Genomic DNA, 27011 nt, shown 5'->3' on the forward strand with positions numbered 1-27011 from the left:
GAGTTTTGATATCAGTTGCTGTACTTGATTTTGAGGCATAGAGAGTGGAAATAGAGAACAGCCAAGGCTGCTGTCCAATAACCCGGGCAGTATACAGATTAGTGTCCAACAACATGAATCGCTGGCATTGCATTGAGGCTGCTTTGAACTGTGCAAGTGAAATAGAACTCTGAGAACTGTCAGCTCCTTCTCACATTTGTTTTTCATATTCAGGTTCTCGAGTCTTTGGAGAAAAAGCATTTGGCAGATCTGGAGCAGCTAAGAGCCGAAGTTCTGGAGAAACATCATAAGGTCTGAACAGTACACACAGTTGTTGTTTTTTTTTTCCATGTATTTTTTTTTTCCATGTAATTTTTACATATTATTTACATTGAGTGCTAGGTTTTAAAACCTTGTGGGTGTTTTACTGTTAATAGCAAGTCTTGAATGGTCTCTCCTACTGGCTGTAGAGCAGTCACAGTAATCAGATAAACAAAAGTATATAGTGAAAGTCAGCTCATCTTGGTGTAGTTATCGGTTGCAACATAGGTTGGGAGGGTGCACGGATCCAATGGTGGCCATCAGTTTAAGGCTGGGTTCACACTACGTATATTTCAGTCAGTATTGTGGTCCTCATATTGAAACCAAAACCAGGAGTGGATTAAAAACACAGAAAGGACCTGTTCACACAATGTTGAAATTGAGTGGATGGCCGCCATACAACAGTAAATAACTGCCATTATTTCAATACAACAGCCATTGTTTTAAAATAACAGCAAATATTTGCCATTAAATGGCGGCCATCCACTCAATTTCAACATTGTGTAAACAGATCTTTTCTGTGTTTTCAATCCACTCCTGGTTTTGGTTGCAATATGAGGACCACAATACTGACTGAAATATACGTAGTGTGAACCCAGCCTTAGCGAATTTGCAGCGATATCCACTGCGGATCCCTGCCCTGTACACTCTATGGGCAGACAAATTCACAGCGGGATGGATATCCCGCTGCAAGTATGTCCGCAGCCTGCTCTGTTACCCACCCGCCCCTCTCCGCCGCCGGAGCATATACTTCACCTGCTCCACGCTCTGGCTTGCTTCGGGGGCTCCCGACGTCTTCACATCTCGCTGAGCCAATCAGTGCGCTGCAGCGGGGCAGCGCACTGATTGGCCGAGCAGGACGTGCTGGGAACCCCTGAAGCAAGCCGTAGCGTGGAGAAGGTGATGTATATGCTCCAGCGGCGGGGGTTAAGGGGGTGGGCTGCGGATCCGTTACGTGTGAAGGCATCCTAAATCTTTCAAAAGCAAAAAATGGCGACGGTTCCATGACCATGATTAAGCGTGTATGTGCCCTAAATGCATCGGTTGGACACAGCAGCTCAGCTTTTATCTTAGGATGAAATAAAGTTTTCATGTTTTAACATTTTTTCTTTTTGTGGAGTGCTGGAATGTCACCATTTTTGCTGTCACAGTAAGCAAATACTTCTACCCTCTGTAGTTCACTTATCAGCGTTGAGGATACCGGGGCCTCACATCTGTGGTAGAGGTCCATGCATATAAAAAGAACTATTGCTCCGTCCATCCTTATTTGTCTCTTAATCTCTGTATAACATTAAATAAGTACAAAATGAGTCAATAATGTTCCTAAACCAGAGATTGTTGCAGTCAGGGAAAGGACTGTGCAGCTTATAGTCACTTTTATAAAAAAAATTGCTTTGGGTTGGTTGGTTGGGACTGATTCAGTAATCCTTTTTTTTTTTTTTTTTTTTTTCCCTCTCTCTCCTCGGGGGTAGTGGGGTTGGTAGTATTGTATTTGGGGAATAATATGTGTTGCTATGTTCTGTACAGTCTCCTATTTGTAATAAATAAATATTAAATAAAAAAAAATAAATGCTCACCAGCAACAAGGGAGCGCCTTACTGTTTGAGAAGGATATTTTAAAGTGACAGTGTGCATTGAAGTTCAGTAGAGACATACAAACCTACTTCCTAATACATTGTGTATGTGTCTCAGGAAGTGTCTGACCTGCAGAAAAGAGAGGAGTCTGCGACACCGAGTGAATTGTACCTCGCTAACAAGAAAATGACTCAAGCATTGGACTTCGAAACACAGGTATTAGCAAGTCTGTGTCTGAGCTCTATTTATTGAGGGGATAATTTATTCCATTCTTGTAATCGGTAGACTTCAGCTTTTAAACGGCTATGGCTGTGTCCATGTTTTCCAGGTGGTTCCCGGGCCGTATACTCCCTCTGCACGGAGCCGGCAGCCTGAAGGATATGAGCGCACATTTGTTTTGCTGCAAATAAAGCAAAACTAATCCAATTCGCTCATCTCTAACCGCTAGTACTATCTCTACTCTGAGTTTTTTGTCCCCTGAATCTACTGGTTTCAGAAAATTGTACAGATTTGTAATTTACTTCTGTTTAACACTTTACATTCCTCCAGTACTTATCAGTTGCTGTATGTCCTGCAGGAAGCGGTGTATTCTTTCCAGTCTGACACAGTGCTCTCTGCTGCCACCTCTGTCCATGTCAGGAATTGTCTAGGGCAGGAGAGTGTTTCTCTGGGGATTTTTTTTTTACTGCTATGGACAGAGGTGGCAGCAGAGAGCACTGTGTCAGACTGTAAAGAATACACCACTTCCTGCAGGACATACAGCAGCTGATAAGTACTGGGAGACGGCTACATTTTTAAATAGAAGTAATTTACATACATTGTATAACTTTCTGATACCAGTTGATTTGGAAAATATTTTTTTCCCCACCAGATCACCCCTTTAATTCCATTTCCAACTTCCTTTTTAGATGAAGGACCTCTTGCAAGAAAAGCGTGAGGCATTGCAGAGAGACCATGAACGGAAACTGGAGCGCATGAAAGAGGAACATGAGCAGACCATGGAGAAGATGCGGAGTCAGATGGAGGAGGAGGTAGGTGATGTGTGTAGTTATACATAACTCTTATATTTGTAGGAATAGCTGTTTCCTGATCACAGTTGGCAAAGTTATTGATCACCTACAATGTTGTTATAATATTACTCTATGGAGAGAAAAATAGACATGGCAGCACCTTCGCAAAACCTCTGACTGACCATCTGCTTCTCAGAGCAGATCATAATTGCACATACGGGGAGATTTATCAAACATAGTGTAAAGTAAAACTGGCTCAGTTGCCCCTAGCAACCAACCAGATTCCACCTTTCATTTTTCAAAGAGTCTGTGAGGAATGAAAGGTGGAATCTGATTGGTTGCTAGGGGCAACTGAGGCAGTTTCACTTTACACCATATTTGATAAATCTCCCCCACAGTGTATTACAATTACAGTGTCTACTTTTAGGAGCAGGCCCAGAGGTCACAAATGCTAGAAAAATTAAAAGATGAGTTGGGCCGGATAATGCAGCTGCATGAGAAGGAGCTGGAAATCCAACGCCAAGAACAGGAGAGGCGTCTAGAAGAAAGGCAGCGCAGTTATCAGGAACAGGTGACAGTAAAGCATATGCCGCTTTGCTGGTGTTTGGGGGATTTGAGATTATTGGAATAAATGAGAGTATCTTTATTCTTTGTATGTCAACGGATTATTTAGGAGAACAAGTTACAGGATTTAGAGCAAAACCTGGAGATCAGAAGAAAACAGATAGTAATGAAGACGGGTCAGCTGGACAGCCAGGTAACTTTATGCTTAGTTTGCTGGATTGTCATAACCTATGCCCTGTGACTATGAACATGAATGTAACAGAACCATGATTAAAGGGGGTGTCCAGTGAAAATCTTTTTCTTTCAAATCAACTGGTTTCAGAAAGTTATGTAGATTTGTAATTTACTTCTATTTAAAAAAACTCAAGTCTTCCAGTACGTATCAACTGCTGTATGTCCTGCATGAAATGTTGTTTTCTTTTCAGTCTGACACAGTGCTCTCTGCTGCCATCTCTGTGCGGAGACAGGAACTGTCCAGCACAGGATAGGTTTTCTATGGGAATTTGCTGCTCTGGACAGTTCCTTTCTCGGACAGAGGTAGCAGCAGAGAGCATTGCGTCAGACTGAAAAGAAAACACCATTTCCTGGTATTTTAATGATGAAAATAATGAATTGAGATTGTTTTACTGAAGCTGGAGAGAATCCTTGTCAAGTGTTTCTTCATGTATAACAATGCTGGATCCAGGGGGCATCTCTCTCATGCTGGCACATAATTCAGGAGGCATGCTGGATGGATGGATGAATGGGAGTGCTGACCACTTTAATTTTGCAGCTTATGTAATGTAATATAAAGTTCTGCGTTTAATATTAACATGACCTTCACTTGCTGGGCGCACATAGAACCCGCTACAAATGTTAGTGTATGTCGATAGTTTGATTGTTTGGTGATCTGTATCATATCCGTCTTTTCTTTCAGGAAGAAGCTTTGGTGCAGAAAAAGGAAGAGCTAGACGTTCAAGAAATGAAGCTAGAGAAAAAAGCCGAGGTGAATTTACATGCTGGCCCTTTAATGTGAAATACGCATAACAAAACTTCTTCAGTAGTGCTAAAGCATTATTAGCATTGCCAAAAACCACCTGATATTTCACAGAGATATCAAAAGGGGTCTGGGTGCTCAGACTGATCACTAGAACAAAGGGACTCCGCTTAACCCTTCAGGAGACAGGTCATATAGACTTTCTATAGATTTCATCTCCTGCCGTTAACTGGAGAGAGAAGCATTAAGCCGAATGCTTCTCCTGGCTCTTTCTCTTGGTCATTCTGTGTCTGAAAAGCCAGACACCAACACATCAAAACTTTTGATGTACTTTTATGATATGTCAAAAGTTTTTTGACCTTTTAAAGGGGTTATTCAGGATAAGAAAAATGCTGCTTTCTACCAAAAGCAGTGCCATGCTTGTTCTCACGTTATATGTGGCATTACAACTTAGCTCCATTCACTTTATTGTAACTGAGCTGCAGTACCACAAACAAAATGTGGCTGACGACTGGTGGCACTGTCTGTGGAGGAAAACAGCTGTTTTTATAATCCTGGATAACCCCTTAAAATCCCAGACTACACAGGGTTGTATATGCATTATGGTTAATAGTATTGTTGGTGTGTTTGTGCCACTCATTGTGACCATGGAATCTCAAGTTATTGTGCAAAAATAGTGCAACTTTCCACTTCTCCAGATGTCTTACCATGTTGTTTAGGTTACTTTGTCAGCTTATCTTGTTCATCGCGCGGCAGAAATCCTATGGTAGCAATGGCTATGGTACACATGGCATCTCTACTAATCACAGCAGCATTGGCTAACTCTTATGTCTGCCACTTATTGCAAGACATTTAAATGTTGCTCTTTATACCCCATAGAATCTAAAGGCTCGAGAAACTGCAGTGAAGGAGCAAAAGCAGCTCAGTGAGTTATTACAGCTAAAACACAGGGAACTTGAGGACGTACAAGACCGGAAGTCAGAGTTGGAGGCCCAAATAGAACTTCTGCAGAGTCGGTTCAGCCGTCTTCAGAAAATGGCAAAGTAAAACCTGTTTTGTCTGGTGAAAATTCCCAATTATTATTGTAAAGGTACTACAACTAACAAATGTAATCTCCGCAGTGACCTGGAGGAAGAAGTAAACCAGAAACGTGAGGACCTGAAGGAGTTAAAGAAAGAGGAAGCTAGTAATCCAGTGGAGACAGAACTTCGCCTAGAAGATCTGAACAAGTCGAACAATGCCGTCCATACCTTCACCTCTCCTGTGAGCTTATTTCCCATCCTTGTTAATTTCTGCCAAAGTCTTTAATTATTGGAAAGTTTTTGTGCCTGGGTAGAAAAGCAGGACATGTAGACCTTTTATTATTATGGGGGCTGCCATCTTGCCCTAACAGCATTTAGTGACATGCTTTACAGCAAGACTCATGGACATAGACTACAATAAACAGAGTCTTTCCCCTTGAAATGAATGTAAAACATTACTGAGCGTGCCCTGTGACATTTAAAGAGGTCATTCCACAGGGAGCTGCTATTGTCTCCTCTTCTGGTGTCACATGTCGCTGCAATGCTGTGCAGATTGCTTTACAGCAGCCTCTTCTGATCACCACAGATGCAACAAGAAGTCTCAGCTTAGTTTTAGCCCCAGTGGTGAGAATGAAAAGTGCAAGATCTCAGGATTATTTTATAATATAGCTAGAAAAAAGTCACCAAAAATTCTTAAAAAATATGTTTAACATAGGAACATTATTTAAACAATAAGTCATTTTCTGATGATACATTCCCTTTAAATATAATCTATAGTTTACTGGGAAGGAATTATATTGTACATCATTTGTGGCAATGAGTGACTTTTTTCACCTTTCCCTCTTTGACAGTATCATACAGAACTTCCAAAAGCATTTTCAACTCCTGTACATGTCCCCGGACTGGACTCCAGCATTGATGAGTAAGTTAGGATCCATCTATATTGTCAATTTAAAAAAAAAAAAAGTTTGTACATTTCTCTTTTCAGTGATAGGAAGCCATATCCTTCAAAGTCCTTCCTTTAGGATATAAAATAAAAATGTGTCTATAGCAGCCAATGACAGCCCAGCTTTCATTTTACCAGGGCTTGTAAAGATACTAAAGTTAAGCTGTGATAGGTCGCTGTGGACAATTATTGGCAAATCTGGGTGTTTTAGGTGTTGAATTGATGGTTTATAGAAATTAGTTGCTGTGAGGACCATTAAAGGGGTATTCCCTATTTGAAAAGACCTCTATGCAATCTTCTGAAGCCCCATATAAAACATTACATGTAAAGTTCCTATACTGTAAGTATATCCTTTACTTGAGCTCTCTTTTTATTATTATTCTTTTGTCTTTTAGCATGCGTTTTTACATATCATCACAAGGTGCGTCAATTCAAAGGGCCAAGGATTTTTTACGTCTTCAGACCCGCTCTATGTGCCGACGACAAACTTTGCTCAAAGCAGCCAAGCAACAGTGGCGTCACAACATGCATGAGTCTCGGGATCCAGAGGACTCCCAAAAACTAGAGGGCATAAGGAAGAACTTAGAGGAGGTAAAGTGTAGATGGGTAACAACGATTTAGTCTGTGAACCTTGCAGTATGGAGAGACTTTTAAGGCTTAGAGTCACAAACATCCAATTGGATTTAACATTATTAGTATAGCATAAGTCTTATAGTTTTTCTAACTCATGCAGGCTGTGGGTTTTGCACCCCTGCTGGGTGGGCCCATTGCAGGTCTATTGAGCCCAACTCTTGCAGTGAGTCAGATGAGTGGCTAGCCAGGGAGTGAAGCACACAGCCTCATGCTTCACCAAGTTGTATCTACATATCAGTATAGGTCTTGTCTCAAAACTTTTAACATGTCAAGAGTTTTTATAAATGCCTTAAGTGAGATATGTCACCATAACATAACTTGCATTGTGTGGAATATGTAGGATACACTAAAAAGACACTTAAAGGAACACCTAAAGCACACAAAGGTTTGAGAAGGAATTTCTACTTATATTTAAAAGTTATATTTCCTAGAGGCAGTATTTCCCCTTCATGCTCCTCCAGTATATACAGCATGTGGAAATTATATATGCATGCATATATTAGGGGGGCAGTTTGTTGTGATAGAAACCTTCATCCACTGCCCCTTTTTAAAATGGGGCCCAAAAAATACTAAACTGCGCCCCTTTATCTTAAATCCGCCTCCTCAAAGTTCCAGTTGAGTGAACGGACCTTACATCACTTACATGGCGAATACTAGAGTAGATAGTAAGGGCCATATTACATGGAGCAATTATGTGACAAATCTGGCCTAGTCGAGCAGATATCACTCTGTGTAATAAAGACGATGATCATCCGAAGAACCGATCATTGGCTGACCGTTGTCTTTCACCAAGTTTAAAAATCATCGCTAAGCATAATAGTGATGCATGGCCGATGGCTGATGACTGTGTAAAGAAAATAATAAAGATTATACTTACCTGTCCAGAAGTGTACCTGTCGTTATAAATGTCATAGAGACATGTCAAAAGTTTTGATCGGTTTGGGTCTGAGCACTTAGACCCAGACCGATCAAAACTTTTCACATGTCTCTGTAACATGACAAAAGTGTTTTTTGTAACGACAGGTACACTTTAAGCCATATTTCATAGTACCAATAGTTGCTAATCTAATTGTAGAAAGCAAAATGAAATAGCTGTTTAGCGTTCCATGCGTTTTCTGTATTCACCCTCCTGTATCAGGTTGTCATATTAGAAAAACCATCTAGTCCGATGGATCACTTTGTAACCTTGATACATCTTTCCTCCATGGTAAATCAGTGATCAGGTTTAGAGGCCATGTAAGTGATGCAGGATTTGACAGCTTAGATATCAGACTTACATCATGGAAGCCTTGAGGGCCCAGTCTCCTCTCCCTCTTCCCACAAGAGTGCTGGAAGTTTTCAGGTATCACAAGAAGAGGCAGGCAGCTGTGACACAGCTTGGAGGCCAGTTAAAGGAACGAGAGAGGAGAAGGTAAGTCACAAGATTGGCGTGTGATTTACTAGAATATACTTCATATGCATTAGCTGGCAGCAGCATGATCATTACTGTTATATATATACTTAGAGCCATTGTATAAATGCTGTGTATCATTATGTGGGACAGCATGTTAACAGTTCTAATACTGTCACCTGGTATCTTTGTACAGAACAACCTGTTCATTATCGGTGTATCCATCCTCCTCATCTTGTTGTGCACTGAGTTCATTGTATGAAGACAACCATCTCTGTGTCGCTCTTATTTTCTATGTAGCCCACGTCATCATCGTGGCAAGCACCATGCTCATTATTCATCTCTCAGTAGGTTTACAAAGCAGCTAGCTATTAATGCACGGCCTGTGTTCCTGCAGGAATCTCGCAACCTGAAAGGCATTCGCAGCACAATGGAGAAGGGACATGTATTGCTGCAGGAGAAAGAGCAGCGTCTGCAGGAGCTGGAGGACTCACTCCTCGAGGAGGTAGAGGAATGAATCATAGTTCTTTTGTGAGGTTCAGTGTGCAGCCCTGACATATGTCACCCTCTGCCCTACCCGAGAATAAAAAAAAAAAAAAAAAAATCATATGAGTCGAGTAAAGGCCTGTAAACAAACTAATATGTGTTTCATGCCATATTGCATGGTGCCTGTGGGAGTTATCACCGCATTATTATCTCAGAGGGGCAGTCCATATTCTTCATGATGCACAACAACATTATTCTCTAATCCAGACTGTACATTCACACATCTGTGGCCTGTAGTGGTGGCTGGCACAAGCACTCTCAAGGGGGCAGCAGTAACACAGCAGATGGTGGGCTTGGCAGCCGGAGAGGAAGATATAGGGTTTTGAGGCAGAAACGGTTTCCAGAAACTGATGTAAATGCAGTGGCTTATAAATACGCTGTAGGGTTTTAAATAGATGTTTTATTAATAAATACAACTACAGCCAAGATAAGAATAAACATATAAAAGATTGTTTTCACCCGTAGTACCGATGTCACACGTTATACTGTGATACTAGTTGTACCGTACTAGTGTATGAGGGGATACTCTTATGATAGATGTTCCCCCAGCTACCTTCCAATCTGTCTTACTAAGAATTAGAATTGTACTCGCCTAGACAGACTAGGCTTAGTGCTGAATCCTGACCCCCATATCCCTTAGCAATTGTTATTAAAATTACTAGAAGTATATATGAATGCAGGTGATAACACCGGACCTCCGAAAGAGAGGGAAGAGCCAGTGTGGTCACCTTCAGGCCATGTCTGTCTTTGGAAGTCCCATTCTCAAGATTGGAAGGGGGTCTTAGCAGTTGGAAAATTAGACACCTATCCCTTATCTTGTGGATAGAGGTGTCCATGCTGTCCATAGAGGTAGATAAGTGTCCATGGGGGCAAAACCAATTTAAAGGGAGCCAATTAGCACGATTGTGCTGATATGTTTCCCATCTGCACAGTATAGATCTATTGTGCAGCTCCCGGAGCATACCAGCCACATCTGCTTTGCTTGGGGGAAAAAGTAGTTTGATTTCGGTGTGCAAGAGAGAGGAGCACTCATATATAGTCATAGATACTTCATTAGTTTTCATATAGTTTATCAAAAATGAAAAAAATGTGGGAAATGAAAACTTCTTGCTGAAACAAGTGAAATTTATTTACAGTGTATAGTACTGCAAAGATAAATGTGCACGCTTCAGTGCTGCACTGTACCCTTGTGTGAATAGTGACACGGCCCGTAGGGCTGGTATATATGTAGTCTTTCACAGTGGAAGGACTACAGGTCCCATAATGCTCATTCCTAGGCTGATGAGAGTAAGTCCGATGCCCACAGGTATATGATGCAGGGTTTACCGTGATTCAGTAGTCCTTCGGTAGCAGTTATTACCAGTCCTAAGGCCAGTCCAAGACTCCTTACGCTCAGCGCGTTTCCTGCGGTTAGCATTCATCAGGAGCGATGTAGTTTGAGTGTAGTCATATTGTATCTCTATGGCTCTGATAACGGCCTGTTATCAGAGCCATAGAGATACAATATGACTACACTCCATCTACATCGCTCCTGATGAATGCTAACCGCAGGAAACGCGCTGAGCGTAAGGAGTCTTGGACTGGCCTTAGGACTGGTAATAACTGCTACCGAAGGACTACTGAATCACGGTAAACCCTGCATCATATACCTGTGGGCATCGGACTTACTCTCATCAGCCTAGGAATGAGCATTATGGGACCTGTAGTCCTTCCACTGTGAAAGACTACATATATACCAGCCCTACGGGCCGTGTCACTATTCACACAAGGGTACAGTGCAGCACTGAAGCGTGCACATTTATCTTTGCAGTACTATACACTGTAAATAAATTTCACTTGTTTCAGCAAGAAGTTTTCATTTCCCACATTTTTTTCATTTTTCAATAGAGAGGAGCAGCAACTAGTCATCTGGGTGGGGAGCCGTCTGTGACTAGTCATGGCTTTCTGCCTGTCAGCTCGCTCTGCGGAGATGATTGACAGGCAGAGAGGCCACTAACAGATCTCTCTGCCTGTCAATCACTCCTGTGCTTTTCAGCTTCATTCACAAAATAACAAAAAGGCTTATATCTTGGTGCTGAAACAAATCTTAAAAAAAAAATAAATATACCCATAATCCTGAAGACTAAGCCCCATCTTATAATGATCGTCTTTACACTTATGTCTGCTTAAAGCTTATCAGTGAAATGCAACATAATTTAATTCCCATTTTCAGTAACTTATTTAGAATTGATTACGGTCTTGACCTCCAATAATTTATCTGTCAATTTCTGACGTAAAGTCATGAATGAGCCTGTGGATAGTAAACTTTTCTACCAAAATTTGAAGCTTTCACTTCTCTGTCTTCTTAAGGTGTCAGAAGATGATACTCTGAAAGGCAGGAGGAACAAAAAAATTGTGACGTTTGATGTCAGTGACTCAGATGACACCAGTAGTGGGACCAGTATGGACATACATAGAGGTGAGTGTGGGGAGGATGGTCCTGCAGAGATGGCTATGTAGATTTATAGATACTTTGTCGAATCCATGGGCTATTATACCTATCTGCTATGTCAGCTGTGTTCTAAACATATATGGTAAAATAAAGGCTTGAGACATGTAACATTAATTTTAATTTTTCCTCCTTTGTGGCTGTATCAGCAGGTGATGTTTTAGGGTCACAGACCAGCCTTCCACTACAGGTCCAGCATCTCACACAGTCCCTGCGTTACATCACAGCCGAGCTGAATAGCGTCTTATCATCACTGTCCTCTGACCCTCAGTCCATGCTCCACACACCCAACCAGCCTCCATCCATGACGGGTATTCCTGTTTCTGCTTATGCCTCACTGTCCAGAATCGGTCCTCAAATTGGCAGCCCTGCACTATCTCAGTGGGCCTGGAGAACTGGAGTTCACTCCAATACTCCCTCAGCCTCTGCTGCCCAGACTGTGGACTCCATAATGGCAGAAAAATGGAAAAAGTATTTCCCAGGTGAGCCAACAGAGTTTGCTTTATGATGCAATGATAACATATCTTTGTACTTTAAGGCTATGTTCACACAACGTATATTTTCGTAAAATACCTCTCCGTCTATGGGATCCAGGCCGGAGTGTATACACATGCTATACGCTCCGGCCGGGATCTCTAGCGGCACTGCAAACAACTGACATATCAGTTTTCTGCGGCCGCTATTCATTGAAGCCGAACTGTGGAGCCACTGTGGAGCCGAAGATGATCTTTTCAGAGACCAGCCGTTCCGTGACCTGGCACGGCCACGGAACGGACGGTCTAATACATAGTCTGCACATAGCCTAAGGGTGCGTTCACACGTACAGGATCCGCAGCAGATTTGATTTGCTTTGTCACAGCACTTGACACTTTTGCATACTACTAAAGAGTGCTCCGGATTTTCTTTACTATACTTTACTGACTTTGGGTTGTTACCCTTCCATTTGAAGCACCTATCAGACCAGATACCTGTTGTGCACACCTATCTTTTCTCATATGTCAAAGTTACTAGAGTCTTGTGACAGTGTGAGATGTCTTTATGGTGGTGTTGACTTTCCAGCAGTGCAGCATCCCAGTCCACCCAGACACTATCCAAAATAAATAGGTATTTATATTGTCATACATATCTTATCCACACATGCACAATCTTCCATACTTTTTTCTTTCTTACCCTGTTTTGGAGATCTACAAGTCCCAGGATGTGCTGAAAGTGTCACTGTCGTTATAATTATCAAAATCAACAGTAGATGTGATATAAAGCAAGTTTGCAGTATACATTCATTATTTTTGTTATCATGCTGTAAAACAAAGCTGAACTTGCCAGAAATCGAGGTCCAGTCTCCTGAAGGCAGATTTTCTGACTTGTGCTGGTTGAAAAAAATCAGACTAAACACAGGAATTCCAATGTGTCCATCAATCACATGGCTGCCTTCTCTGTGAGCGCTCAGATGGCCTGGGAAACACAGGACTTCCTGTTTTCTGAGTCAGAAAACAGGAAGTGCCATGTTCTCCATGATAGCTTAAAAAAAAAAAAAAAAATGAAAAATGCAAGCTAGCTTTATATTACATCTACTGTTGATTGTGAAAGCTATAACGACGGTGACAGTTTAGGGTCTGCTGGGATTAGTAGTTTTCCATACAGCTGGAAAGCATTTTTTAAGGCATATTACACTGGGTGTTGGCTGAAGAACAAGAACAGGCTGATATTGCCTTGTGTAAGAGACTCTGGGATCAGCTGGGCAAACGCTCGTTCATACCTACTTATACATATCACACATACTTTGTGTAGAGCTAAAAATAATTGTTAGTCAACTGCACATCACCCTGTGTAAACAAGCAATGTGATTTATGTGATCAGTCATGCTGCTCTGGCCGCCCATGTCATAGAGACTCGTTTTAATCAAGTGTTCAGGGCCGTAGGGATCAGGAGATAGAGCAGGGAGAAGTTGTGCCATGTCTATGCTATGACATGTCAAAAGTTTTTAGAACAACAGGTATACTTTAAGCTGTATAAGGGTGCCCTTATATATGGCTCTCCCAACCAGGACATGCTTACTATTAACCAAGAATTGTAGGCCTGCAGTTAATGAATGCAGTCAGCAGCCATGGCAAGTAGCCCTACTTACAGGAGCAACCATAAGCTTCCATCAGATTTTGCATGGAAAATCTTTTAAATCACCTTCTATTCTGGCTACATTTTGTCATCTTTAAAATAATTTTATCTTTATACTCTTTATGTTTTACTTTTTGATGAAAATTAAAATGACATCTGAGCCTAGTGTTTACTGTCTTTCAGGAGGGACGCCATTACTCAGTGAGCAGCCGCTACACACAGAGAATAAACTGGGATATGTCTCTGCCGAGTGAGTTACCATCACAGATCTGAAACTACATCAGTACTACCAGCCGTTCACTGCGAGATTTCATACTTACTGTCTCCACAATGCATTTCACATTATTTGTCTAAAGCATTGATGAGAGGATTGACAGGTTTTCTTTAAAGAGGACCTGTCACCCCCCGTGCCGGGGTGACAGGCTCCCGACCCCCCGTTAGAGCCCCCTATACTCACCTCATCGCGCCTTACAGGAGAGTCAGATGCTCATAGAGAATGAATGGGGAGTCTGATGCTCCGTCATTCTCTATGGGCATCGGACTCTCCTGTGAGCGCACACGCCGGGCTTCGGGCGCTGAAATCTCAGTCACCCGACCGGCTCAGGAAGCGGGACCCGGCGGGATGAGGTGAGTATAGGGGGCTCTAACGGGGGGTCGGGAGCCTGTCACTCCGGCACGGGGTGTGACAGGTTTCCTTTAAAGGGAATCTGTTACTAGGTTTATGCTGCCTTAAATCCTGGAAACTACTAGTGACAGAAAAGCTGAACTGAAAGATGTATTACTTCCATTATTCTGTTTAGCTGTGAGCCACTCTTTACACCCTCCAGCTGCTGATTGACAGCTGTCTGCCTATACACAGTCAGTGGGCAGATGGAGCTGGTGCTCATGAGTACTGAAGACCACTGAGCACACGCACGTAATGGAAAGCACTTGTGTGTGGTTCTTAGAGTCTTCAGTATTTCAGAATAAGGTTCAGCTTCTCTGTCACTAGTTTATGTTTCCCTTAGAAAGAGCAGCATAAACCTAGTAACAGTGTCTCTTTATGGTGGCCGTTCTGAGAGGGCATTGAAAAACAGCAGGGGACCCCTTACTTCAGTATCAGTATTCATTTTTTTTTTTAAAGATTTCAAATGTATAGCATGCTCTGGGATGTCCTATTTATTGTGGCACAACCCCTTTGACCAGCAGCTCCTATATGTCCAGGACACAGAATAGCAATATACACTAAACTGCTGTCAGCCATAGAAACCGCTGTTAGTGCCATAGGAAGCAAGATGGGCACTGCTAAATAGTAATAATAGTAGTTCTATAAGTAGTGCATCAGGCTAGGGTGGGATCCGGCAAGGGACTGATGTCAGATTGCAGCCACACATGTAATTGTGCTAATTTGCCTAGGGGTCTAGATGCCTAGCGATTTTGCACTGCGCTTGTAATCCAAATCCACTCTTAAAGCAAAGCTAATTTTCCCATAAAAATCATTGAAATGCAGACAATTGGTTTCACAGCCCAAAAATAATGATTTATTATTCTGAATAAAATGTAAAACTAATAAAACAAACATTTAGAAACAGCTGAATATGTCAAATTATAAGTTACTGTACAATATAGTAATCAGCATGTGGAGTATATTGTATAGTAAGTGCATAAACCTGAAGAAACAACAGGAGGACAGAGACAGAAACTTTTCTATACAGCAGTGTGAATGGCTGAATGTAAGGGCAGGCACATTATAGCAGCAGTGTGTATAGCTGAGTGTAAGTACAGGCATATTATAGCAGGAATGGAGAGGATGGGAAACACAAGGCGGACAGAGACTGCAGGGAGTATGAAGGAATGAGCAGGGCAGATGTGGGCACATACATCCAGCACTCTCTGTCCGGGGAGAGAGGGGTTACAGCTATGAAGAGATTACCTCCACAGTCCTGTCCCCTGTTGCAAGCCCCAGCCTGAAGTGGCTCTGCCATGATTTTAAAGGTGAGGGAGACTTCCTGGGTCAGAGTACAGTGCTGTAGACCCCACTATGCAGACAATGCCCCTCTCCAAATCCGCCTCCCACCCAGTACAGGGAGCTCTTAAACCAAGTCACAATTTTGAAAAAATGTGAGCTCTTCTTGCAAAACGCTCTCAATCCAAGTTTATGTGTGTGTGTGTATATATATATATATATATATATGTATAATATATATATATTAGTGTGTGTGTGTTAGAGTTTTTTAGTCAAAGAAACTTTGAGTCCTTTTCAGCCCACTGTGGTGCATGGCATTGTCCAATGTAAAGGGGCTCACCATGACACTTTCCATCCACCCACTCTTATTTGCTTATTATGGTCCTTTGTTTAAACCTTAGCTCCCACATTTATATTGCATCAATGACTGTTTTGTTTCCTGCATATTATATCGCTATCTTTCCTGTAGGGAACAGCTGAAAAACATGCAGAGTGCAACATTGCGAGCCCAGCACACAGATAAGCAGACCATGCAGGCCATGATCGAGACCAACAGGAAATGGCTGGAAAATTACAAGAATGACCCCAGGGCGTATCCTTATATTACAATACACAGATTGCAGCTTGTAATGGCTGAAATCTCTGCATTAGAGGATTGAGTACTTAAAGGGGACTTTAATGCTTTATTTAATGCTAACTTGATTTTGGTTGCTAAACTTAGAAATTTGGAGACTGATACTATAGGGCCATAACTGCTAAAGTTGGGCGTCTTTCCCTTAGGACCATCACCAGCAGACTTTTTATACTGACACAGTGACATGTATGCATTGTGGTGTCTTCTATTAGGCCCCCTTCACACGTCCGGAAAAACCATCCGGATTTCCGGACCCATACACTTTAATTAGTCACGGACACCCTTCCGGATGTTTCCGGAAGGGTGTCCGTTCCGGAAAATAGATCCGGAAAAAATAGGACATGTCCTATTTTTATCCGGAATTCCGGCCCGGACGCCCCCATAGAAGTCTATGGGAGCGCCGGAATCACGGGCACTTTCCTGATGTACATCAGGAAAGTGCCCGTGATTCCGAATAGGTGAGAGCCCGCCGGCCCCCGCAACTACGGCCCCCCGCACGGACATCAGCACAGGCACACCCTCCCCACCAGAAAGCAGCTGCCCGATGCGCCCCCCCCCCCCCCCCCCCCGGAACGCAAAGCAGCCGCCCGATCCGCACAACGACCCCCCCCCACCACCCCCCCGCAAAGCAGCCGCCCGATCAGCAAACTACCAACACCCCCCCCCCCCCCCCAGGACCGCAAAGCAGCCGCCCGATCGCTTAATCAGCAACCCCCCCCCCCCCCCCCCCCCGGACCGGACAGCAACCCACCTTGAACTCGTCCCGGACAGCAGCCGCCCGATCACCCGAACCCCCGAACCCCCCACCCGGAACTCACCACGAGCTGCCGCCGACAGGTGAGTTAAACATCCCGCATCCCCCCCCGCCAGAACTAAAACTCCCATCACGCAGGCCATAATGGGAGTTGTCGTTCTGCAGCCTGTGGCCATCCAGGTTGCAGAAGTACTACTCCCATCATGCATTGCTGACAGGCCATGATGGGAGTTGTAGTTCTGCAGCCTGCGGCCATCCAGGTTGCAGAAGTACAACTCCCATCATGCCTTGCTGACAGGCCATGATGGGAGTTGTAGTTCTGCAGCCTGTGGCCATCCAGGTTGCAGAAGTACAACTCCCATCATGCCTTGCTGCAGCAGGCCATGATGGGAGTTGTAGTTCTGTAGCCTGCGGCCATCCAGGTTGCAGAAGTACAACTCCCATCATGCTTTGCTGACAGGCCATGATGGGAGTTGTAGTTCTGCAGCCTGTGGCCATCCAGGTTGCAGAAGTACAACTCCCATCATGGATCTGCTGACAGGCCATGATGGGAGTTGTAGTTCTGCAGCCTGTGGCCATCCAGGTACACTAGGGGCTGTGTGGGTATTTGTGATTTATGTTGGCATACTAGACCATCTCATCAGGAAATCCTGAAGGTTTTTCCTGATGGTTTCCTGATGGTAAAAACGGATTACTGTCAGGAAATCCTGATACTTTCCTGATGTCATTTTAGGTCTCCTGATCAGGATTTCCTGACAGTAAAAACTGACACGGACGTGTGAATGGGGCCTTACAGTTCAGCGCCATGAAAGTAGAATTCTGTGGTCCGCTTATTCTGCATATTGAGGTAGGATCCTCACTGATCACACCAGGGCTTGGAGTCTGAGCTAGTCTTGAATATCAGAAAAATCTGAAAAAATTTACCGAATCCAACTCCAGCTTAAAAAAGAAATCTTTCAAAACTTTAAATTTGAGTTTTCATATGAATTTTATAAATGTTCCCCATCAATATAGATCAATCAATCTAAGGCTCTTATTTATAACAACCAGAAAAACCCTTTCTCACATACATTTAGTTATTTCCCCCATGTATGAATGGTGAAGCACTGACCCTATTATATAAGAGTGGTCAGGGAAAAGTTGACGGTAACTATTTGGTAATTTGTTTCTGAGCTGGAAGAGTTCATAGTGTGGGGGGAGATCTGTGCTGTTCTCTTTCTGGATGCTGGATGATTGTATATGAGCAGCAGTGTAATATGAAGATATCCTGTGTAATATAGAGAAGGAGGAGGAGAAGCCATAAGTAGTGTAGCAGTAACCTATGTCCTCAGTGTGGTGTTTTTCTCTCTCTCATGGTATGGCTGCAGCAGGGTGTGTGTGTGTGTGTGTGAGCGCTCGCTATGGCTGCAGCAGCCTGTTTGTTTGTGCTATGGTTGCAGTAGGCAGTGTGTGTTTGCGCTATGGCTGCAGCAGGCTGTGTGTGTGTGCGTGCGCTATGGCTGCAGGAGGCTGTATGTGTGCACTATGGTTGCAGCTGGCTGTGTGTGTGTGTTATGGCTGCAGCAGGCTGTGTGTGTGTGCGCTTTGGTTGCAGCAGGCTGTGTGTGTGTGTGCTATGGTTGCAGCAGGCTGTGTGTGTGTGATATGGCTGCAGCAGGCTGTGTGTGTGTGCTATGGTTGCAGCAGGCTGTGTGTGTGTGTGTGCACAATATGGCTGCAGCAGGCTGTGTGTGTGTGTGTGCTATGGTTGCAGCAAGCTGTGTGTGTGTGTGTGTGTGTGCTATGGCTGCAGCAAGCTGTGTGTGTGTGTGTGTGTGTGTGTGTGCTATGGCTGCAGCAGGCTGTGTGTGTGTGTGCTATGGTTGCAGCAGGCTGTGTGTGTGTGCGTGCATGCTATGGTTGCAGCAATCTGTGTGTGTGCTATGGTTGCAGCAGGCTGTGTGTGTGCTATGGTTGCAGCAGGCTGTGTGTGCTATGGCTGCAGCAGGCTGTGTGTGTGTGTGTGTAAGCATGCTATGGCTGCAGCAGGCTGTGTGTGTGTGTGCTATGGTTGCAGCAGGGTGGGTGGGTGTGTGCGCGCGCTATGGTTGCAGCAGGCTGTGTGTGTGTGTGCTATGGTTGCAGCAGGCTGTGTGTGTGTGTGTGTGTATGCGCTATGGTTGCAGCAGGCTGTGTGTGTGCTATGGTTGCAGCAGGCTGTGTGTGTGTTATGGTTGCAGCAGGGTGTGTGTGTGAGTGTGTGAGAGATATGGTTGCAGCAGGCTGTGTGTGTGTGTGTGATATGGCTGCAGCAGGCTGTGTGTGTGTGTGTGTTATTGTTGCAGCAGGGTGTGTGTGTGATATGGCTGCAGCAGGCTGTGTGTGTGTGAGATATGGTTGCAGCAGACTCTGTATGTGATATGGCTTCAGCAGGCTGTGTGTGTGTGCTATGGTTGAAGCAGGCTTTGTGTGTGTGTGTGTGTGCGCGCGCGCTGTGGTTGCAGCAGGGTGTGTGTGTGTGTGTGTGTTTGTGCGCTATGGCTGCAGAAGGTGTGTGCTATGGCTGCAGCAGCAACTTTGTGTATGGTGAATATTTAGCTAGAAACATAGAAGACTGTCAGTATAAATAGACCACCTGCTCCATCTAGTCTTGTTCTTAGTTGTTCAGGACATGGAGGCTGGAGACTGGCTGCATCCACTGCACACACAAGAGAAGCTGCTTTATATCTTTCCTTATTCCCTCAGAAGTCGCCCCAGGATCATGTAGGACATTAGGAGGAAGCTGCTGAGCCAGGCCTACTTTACACCAGTGTGATAAATAACAACCCAGGTGTCTGGCCATTTAGGAAGGAGTCTGAGCTGCGGCTTACAGACTCCACAGCCATGGATCACACATTAATATTCTAACTATAGGTCTCAGTGGACAACCATAAATGCCCTTTCTGGAAATGTTTTGGGATTTTGACCAATACCAAGTCAATGATATATCTGGTCTTTGGGGCTTTCCATTCAGTAATATATCTCCGCAGATAGTAAGGCAGAGTGTTAATAATAGCTTTACTCCATAGTGACTGCTCTTTGATTGGTTCAGATTGTCTTCCACATGACCTGGTCTTCCTTAACCAAATGCACAGTCTTCTTCCTTCACGTATGAGCAGATCTCCAACAGGAAAAGGATTTTTGCAGCTGGGTTTGGATGAAAATGACAAAATCAAAGTCTATCATTACTAGAAGAGGAGCTCACCTCTTCACTTCTGGAGCCAGATGGGACAGATTTTACATTACATAGAAGTGTAGTGGGTTGGATATATATTCCCCTGTAGGTAATGCTGTATAATTTACAGAGGAAGGAATGTGTTCTCAGCAAAGAACCGTCTCCTAATACCGCAGGTCACAGATATTGAAGTCATATCATATTGGGGAAATGCGATTCATGTCATCCACTAACTTATTTTCAAAAACATCTACAAAGGAGAAGAAATAAGAAATGTCCAAAGGATTCTGTACGCTTTAAGGGGTATTCCAATCCAGATGTTTATGGCATGTCTACAGGATAAGCCCATAAATGTCTGATAGATGTGGGTCCCACCTCTGAGATTTGCATGTATCTCGAGATAGGGGGCCCTCCTAGCCCCCTCCTAGCTTGTGGTTACTGGAAATGACCGAAAAGGGGAAAGCAGCTCAGGCAGCAGGTTTTATGCAGTTTGCATAATTTCCATTGGTGGTAATGGTAGTATAGGTTATACTGTATCCATAACTCATGGTGCTATACTGTTTACATCACTCCTATTACCTCTATAGAAGCTAGTAAACGGCATAAAACTGCTTTTTCAGGTTCCTGTCCAATTCCAGCTTCAAGAAGCAGGCTAGATCAAGATGGGATCCACAGCCATCAAATACATATATCCCACCTGCTGAGAATTCAGCTTGACACCCCTGTTTCCCCACTCACTTCCTGGTTCAGCCAGGCGGGAGGATGGTACTGGGACGTGTGTATGTTCAGTGGGAGACAGTGGAGGAGGAATAAAGGCCCTATTCCACCAACAGATCTGACGACAGATTATCTGCCAAAGATTTGAAGCCAAACCCAGGAACAGACTATAAACAGAGATCAGGTCATAAAAGAAAGACTGGATTTCTCCTCTTTTCAACTCCACTCCTGGGTTTGGCTTCAAATCTTTGGCAGATAATCTGTCGTCAGATCTGTTGGTGGAATAGGGCCTTAAAGCATACTTGCAGCTCCCCGAGGTTCCCACCCAACTTGCATCTCATCCTGACCACCACCCTCAGAGCGAAGAGCTGGAAACGTAGACAACAAGCTGACAACAGTACAGGGACATGAAGGGGCCAAACTTCAAAAGAAAGCCATTTTGCTAATGCAAAGCATTAGGCGATGCAGATACCCCGTTAAATGTCCCTGTGGGGAATACCCCTTTTGAAGGAAACTAAACCTAAAGTCTATCTTAAGCGAATGCAGTGTAATGCCTTAGCAGTTTTTTTCAGGGTGGACTGAAGAAGTACTTTCAGTAGAATCCACTAGACAAGCAGTCTAGAAAAATGTCTGCCGCATGATAGCTTTCATCTGTCTATATCTCTGGTTCTGTAAACTTCAAAAACCTTACCATACATATGTATATATGGATGATATTAGTAGCAATTTTATTTGCTGAACTTCTGTATGCTTACATTAGGTTTAGTGTTCTTTAAAAGAATGTTAGGGAATTGCATTAATATCAATGGGTTACCATTACCATAAGTATATCCATTTATGAAATCACCCAAGAACTTAACTGGATTTAAAATCTTTTAATGAGAGATAAGCGAGCTGGTCGAGGTGCCCACTTCATGGAGAGGGTGGATACAACCTGAGGACCGCTTAGAAAACTGCCATACAGCCATAGATCATTGGCTGTATCCCAGTTTTCCAGGTGGTCCTTCGGCTGTTTCCACCTCTCCACGGAGCGGGCAGACAGCGGGAATTAGAAGCTGACAATTCATACGATACCAAACCTTGGCCGGCTCGCTCATCTCAACTTTTGATGATTCATTTCTTAAAATGTCCCTGTCATTTAATGAAAACTTTTGCCATGTCCAATCTCCAGTTATTGCCGGGAGAAACGTGATGTAGTGCACTTCACTTCCCGGCTGGCTGCGATCTCTGTCTCGCTGCACTGGGCGTACTCTATTATAAGTTTATGGAATCGGTCTAGTGGAGATGGAGATTTTGGCCAAACGGAAAGTGACATTCACTACCAGGCTCTTCTCCCAGCAACATCTTGAGAAAGGTTGAGGTCTGAACACTTGGACCCTGAGCAATCAAAACGCAAAAGTTTTTTTTCTGAATGACAAGTACACTTTAAAAACAGTCCATACCACTGTGGTTATATTGTCAAGAAGGCAAATGTCCTATTCCTAAGTTCTAGGTATTTCTGCGGCAGGGATTGTGAAGGCTACAACAGGTAGACACATTTCTATATAGTGTGTATATATTTATTTTTTTACTGGATCAAAGGACTCTATTAGCTTGTGCACTTTGTACAGAGACACAATATGAGCCATGTTTCCTATTAGATAGTCTCGCCTGTATATAGAATATAAATTAGTGCCTGTTGACTTTACACATTGCCTTATTATATGTCTTGGGTTACAAAACGCTGTGAGCTTCCAAAGGAATAAAAAGATGACCATTGTTCATGACATGTCAGACTTGCCATGGACAAAAAGAATATTGGATGGCGACAGCTTGAACTCCAATGGTGAGGAGGTGGCTTTGCATACTTTTTAAGGGAAATGTATGGGTTGTGGAAACCTTAGAGTAAAGCCCTCACTGGCTGACATAGCTAGTCTTTATATTCTTCTAAAGTCTATAAACATACACTACACTTTGCTCAAGGCTTGTCTAGAACATCAATGTGTGACCGTGATTTCCTATACCCAGCAGCACAGGGTTTACATCTCATTTATCAAAAGGGTCAAAATTCGCCCCTTTTCCATGGCATATGCCAGCTGTAGCCTGATAGGCAGGCAGGGGGTGGGGCGAGGCAAGGTGGGGAGGAGGCGTGGAGGATTTATTAGGCGTAAATCATGATACAAATCTACATCTGCTCCTGAACAGGTGTAGAGTTCTTGCGCAATGCCTGGCCAGGTGCAGGGCTTTACCTAAGACTGGTGGACCAGTACGCCAGTTTTGATTGATGTTCCCCAGAATGTCTCTAGCATTGACTTCAGCCATGGACATGGCCTGAAAAATGAACCTCAATCAGACCCCTCACAATCTCACAGTGGTACTGCAGCAGAACCTCAATGGACTGCATTGGGTCAGCTACTTTGTTCCGCTGATCAGTGGGTATCCTGGTAGTCACCCCTCATTTATCACACATTAGTGCTCTGTTCTAACGATAAACCATGAATGTTAAAACCTAGAAAACTTCCTACTTAAATAATGCTATAGGGAAATGGATTCTTTTAGGTGTCTTCACTGCAGTAATCTGAACATGTACATTGATGATAATGATTATTCAAATACAGATGTTACATGCAGCAACCAATGCAATTATTAACCCTTGTGCTGACAGGACAGTTGTCAGACTTTTTACAAATCAAATAAAACCTGAAATATCCATTTTAAAAGGAATGTTTTATACCTCTATACCCAGGAGGCGTCATGTCATTTTGCATTAAAGCTTAAAAATTTAGGGCTAAATTGATGTTCCAGGCAGACCTACAGATCCACAAAATCTTCTATATGACAATGACTATGTACATATATCTCATAATGACCAAAACCTAGATAGACCAAAGATCCACTTGATCCAGATGCCAAAAACTGTAGAGTTGCATGTGTCGTGATTAAGTGCAGGGGAGGATTAGATGTGCACATTAAGATGATGACCCCCACAACTATTCAAAACTAGGCAATCACTGAGCACGGGGAGACCAGCGACAAAAAATCAAATGGAGTACTCACTGAATAGTCTCCATTGATACATTGCCCCCTATAAATTAAAAAAATGCAAAAATGAGGTCTGTGGAGCCTCAGTTAAGAGTCTCAAAACACAGGAACAGCCAGATATCCCTCCAAGGGAGGAAAGCCTATTGCCAAGGGGGTGACATATCAGGGTGGTTTGGTGATCTCCCCACTGGGAGGCACCCCCTTGGCAATAGGCTATCCTCCCCTGGAGGGATATCTGGCTATTTCTGTGTTTTGAGACTCGTAACTGAGACTCCACGGACCCTTCTTTTGGATACCCCACAACTATTCCTAATGTGAGTGATAAGCGATAACGTGGGAAAACAGGGATACAGCCTATGACCTAGGCTGTATTCTTGTTTTCCAGGTGGGACTCGGGCTGTATCCACCTTCCCCGCTGAACGGGAAGACGGGGACTCAAATGCCGATGGTACGAACCCGAACCTTGGCCTAGTTCGCTCATCTCTATTTCTGGGCATTAATATGATGCCAAGTTCTAAGCTCTAGCCTATGTGTTCTAGCCACAGCAAGTTGTTAGACATGTCACAAGTCCTGTGAAGAGAATGGGACAAAGCAAGCTTCTCGAGCACTGCTTGCGTTTTGGGTTTTGAGGGTTACTGTCTAAGGTCATGGTTTGCAACCTGTGGCTGTTACAAAACTCCCAGCATGCCCTGCCAGTTGCTGGTACAGGGGCTATAAATGACTATAGATTATATGATCCCTGTATCAATAAACAAACCGATATATTTTCTTACTATTTTTTTCATGGCGACAGACATGTCAAAAGGTTAAATAAAATGACAGTAAAGCTTTAAGCACTCCTCGCTACTATGCAAATCTAATGGAAGTATTCATGTCTGTTGTATTTAGGTCTGTTTCCTCTCCAGCAGTACGTTGCTATTTATTGACTGCGGTAATGACAGTGTCACTTTGTTGACATTTTATACTTATTATTTGTATGCTCTGTGTGAATTGGATTGGATTGTTTTATATTCAGATTAAATCCATATACTGTACTTTGCCTGTGTGAATCTCTTTGTAGCGCAGAAAGGGAATGTTAGCTCGGCAGGGAAGAGAATTATCTCCACATATGTATCGTAATCTTCGGAGAGAAAAACAATTCTCAAACCTTTACAATCAATCTGAAATGAGAATAATCCATGCTATACGCCAGTTTTTTGGCTACAGACAAACCTCCCCAAGGCTTGAACCAGTCTGAATTATTTGACGGCTATTCATAACTGCGTCTGGCCCTGAGCCCTGAAAGGTGACATTTTGAAGTGAACCATTTTAGCTAGAAATATAATATTCATTATTAATATTATAAGAGAAAGCAGTCAGTCCTGATGTCTCATTTGTCCGTGATTACTGTACACCAGGGGTGGGAAGAATTAGATGGGTTGGTCTCCAGTGGGTAGGTAACTTCCCTTCATATGTTAGATGCTCCAGTAGGTAGCCCTCCCCCCCCCCTCCTTATTCGATAGAGGCCCCTGATAGATCCGTAATCCCCCATTAGGTAGAAGCTCCAAGTAGGTACAGTAGATAATTCCTCATTAGGTAGCAGAAATCCACTACTACTATTAAGTAATCCCAATGTTAATTGCATGGATGCCCCAGTAAGTAGATCCTCTTCTCATTAGTTAGATAGCTTTCCCCAAAAGATAGAACCCCTTTTCCATTTGGTAGATAAGTTCTCCCCTATTGGGTAGATGCCCCCAGTAGGTAGATAAACAGCCCTCAATTAAAGGGATATTCCCCCCCCAGAGCTAAAAAAATGTAATGCTCCCAAACCTATCTGGTCTTATTCACCAAGTCCCCCTGAGTATTTTGAGCCGTCTCCTGACTTTCTAGCTGCTGCCGTTCCTGAATTACAAGTTTTTCTAATAGCCCACCTACATCTAAGATGGCGCTGTCCAGGAAGCTACATTTCCCATCATGCAGTGTACTTCTCCCTGATTGGTCTGTTTGCGTACCTGCCTCTCGGCTTGCCCACTGCTGTCATTAGCACAGTAAACACAGATGCCAGGCTGTCTCCTCTACTTCCACCATACTACACCCCCTTAGCACCTAGGTGACAGGCCAGCTCCCCGGCCCAGCGGCACACAGATGACAGTGCGGATTACCCTGTGTCAGCATACATCAGTAAAATACACATACTATGAGATGTGCGCTTGCAGCAGTGGAGCCGGCCCTGTCATCTGGATATCGTTTGGGAAGGGAAGCAGCACCCAGATGACAGGGCCGGCTCCACTGCTGCGAGCGCACATCTCATAGTATGTGTAGTTTAGTGATGTACGCTCACACCGGGTGATCCGCACTGTCATCTGTGTGTGGCCCATCTAGGAGCTGGCCTCTCATCTGGGTTCTGTATGGGGGAGGGGTATGTCAGCTGGAGAGGATGCCGATCTAAGAGCCACCCGTCATCCGGGTGCCTTATGGGAGGGGGGTGCCAATCTAGTAGGCTCTCAGATAGGGTACAGACTTGTTATTTGGGAGCCATGTGTGTGTGTGTGTGTGGGGGGGGGGGGGGTTAGCTGACGAAGATGCCTCTAGAAGCCAAACAGATGGGGAGCTGACCTGTCATCTGAGTGAGTTGGTTTGTCAGTCAGCACAGACAGGAGGGATCCGGCTAGGAGCCAGAAATAGCTCCAAACTGGCTCAAAACAGGTAATTACTAGCTTTGAGCAATATATTGAGCTATGAGTGGGCTATTTATCGCTGCAAAAAAGATTTTTTTGGGAATACCCCTTTAAGTAGATTCCCCTTAGTAGAAGCCATGTCATCTTATGTAGATGCCCCCTGTAAGTTGATAATTCCCCCATAAGGTAAATGCCCTAGGGGAAAGGTAATTTCCTTTTTAGGTAGAAGCCCCTTTTGGCCCTAATTAATCCTTCCAGTAGGTAATTAATTTGCCTCTATCAGGTATATGCCCCCATTAGGTAGATAATCCCCCCCCCCCCCATTAGCTAGATGCCCCCCATTGAGTATAAACCCTGTCCCTTTAGGTAGATGCCCCCCGCCACCACCTCACAGTAACAAGGAAGAAGCTGCAGCAATCACATACAGTACTGCTGAAACACTGTGAAGTTTATGCCATCACCAAGAGACTTGTATAATACAAGAAGGACATGTCTCAGTTTGAGCCTTTTTTAACCTCTTCTAAGAAG

At 43.7% G+C, this 27011-nt stretch overlaps 1 protein-coding gene across 2 annotated transcripts in view; it reads left to right on the plus strand.

Annotated features, from left to right (window-relative positions):
- CEP164 (centrosomal protein 164) overlaps positions 1-23905 on the plus strand; it is a 56964-nt gene extending 33059 nt beyond the window's left edge. The window contains exons 14-29 of one of the 2 annotated variants that reach the window (XM_069947647.1): positions 214-291; positions 1993-2091; positions 2784-2906; positions 3313-3456; positions 3559-3642; positions 4366-4434; positions 5305-5468; positions 5547-5688; positions 6299-6369; positions 6789-6984; positions 8814-8921; positions 11312-11420; positions 11600-11932; positions 13746-13812; positions 15977-16099; positions 20009-23905. In XM_069947647.1, the coding sequence (XP_069803748.1) occupies positions 214-291; positions 1993-2091; positions 2784-2906; positions 3313-3456; positions 3559-3642; positions 4366-4434; positions 5305-5468; positions 5547-5688; positions 6299-6369; positions 6789-6984; positions 8814-8921; positions 11312-11420; positions 11600-11932; positions 13746-13812; positions 15977-16099; positions 20009-20105 (2007 nt within the window). In that variant the 3' untranslated portion in view covers positions 20106-23905. The remainder of the gene's footprint in view (positions 1-213; positions 292-1992; positions 2092-2783; positions 2907-3312; positions 3457-3558; positions 3643-4365; positions 4435-5304; positions 5469-5546; positions 5689-6298; positions 6370-6788; positions 6985-8813; positions 8922-11311; positions 11421-11599; positions 11933-13745; positions 13813-15976; positions 16100-20008) is intronic. The other variant, XM_069947648.1, reaches the window with a different exon arrangement.
- The last annotated feature ends 3106 nt before the right edge of the window (positions 23906-27011 follow it).

This window comes from Dendropsophus ebraccatus, chromosome 12 (genome assembly GCF_027789765.1).
Source record: "Dendropsophus ebraccatus isolate aDenEbr1 chromosome 12, aDenEbr1.pat, whole genome shotgun sequence".
In the NCBI taxonomy this organism is placed as follows: Eukaryota; Metazoa; Chordata; class Amphibia; order Anura; family Hylidae; genus Dendropsophus; species Dendropsophus ebraccatus.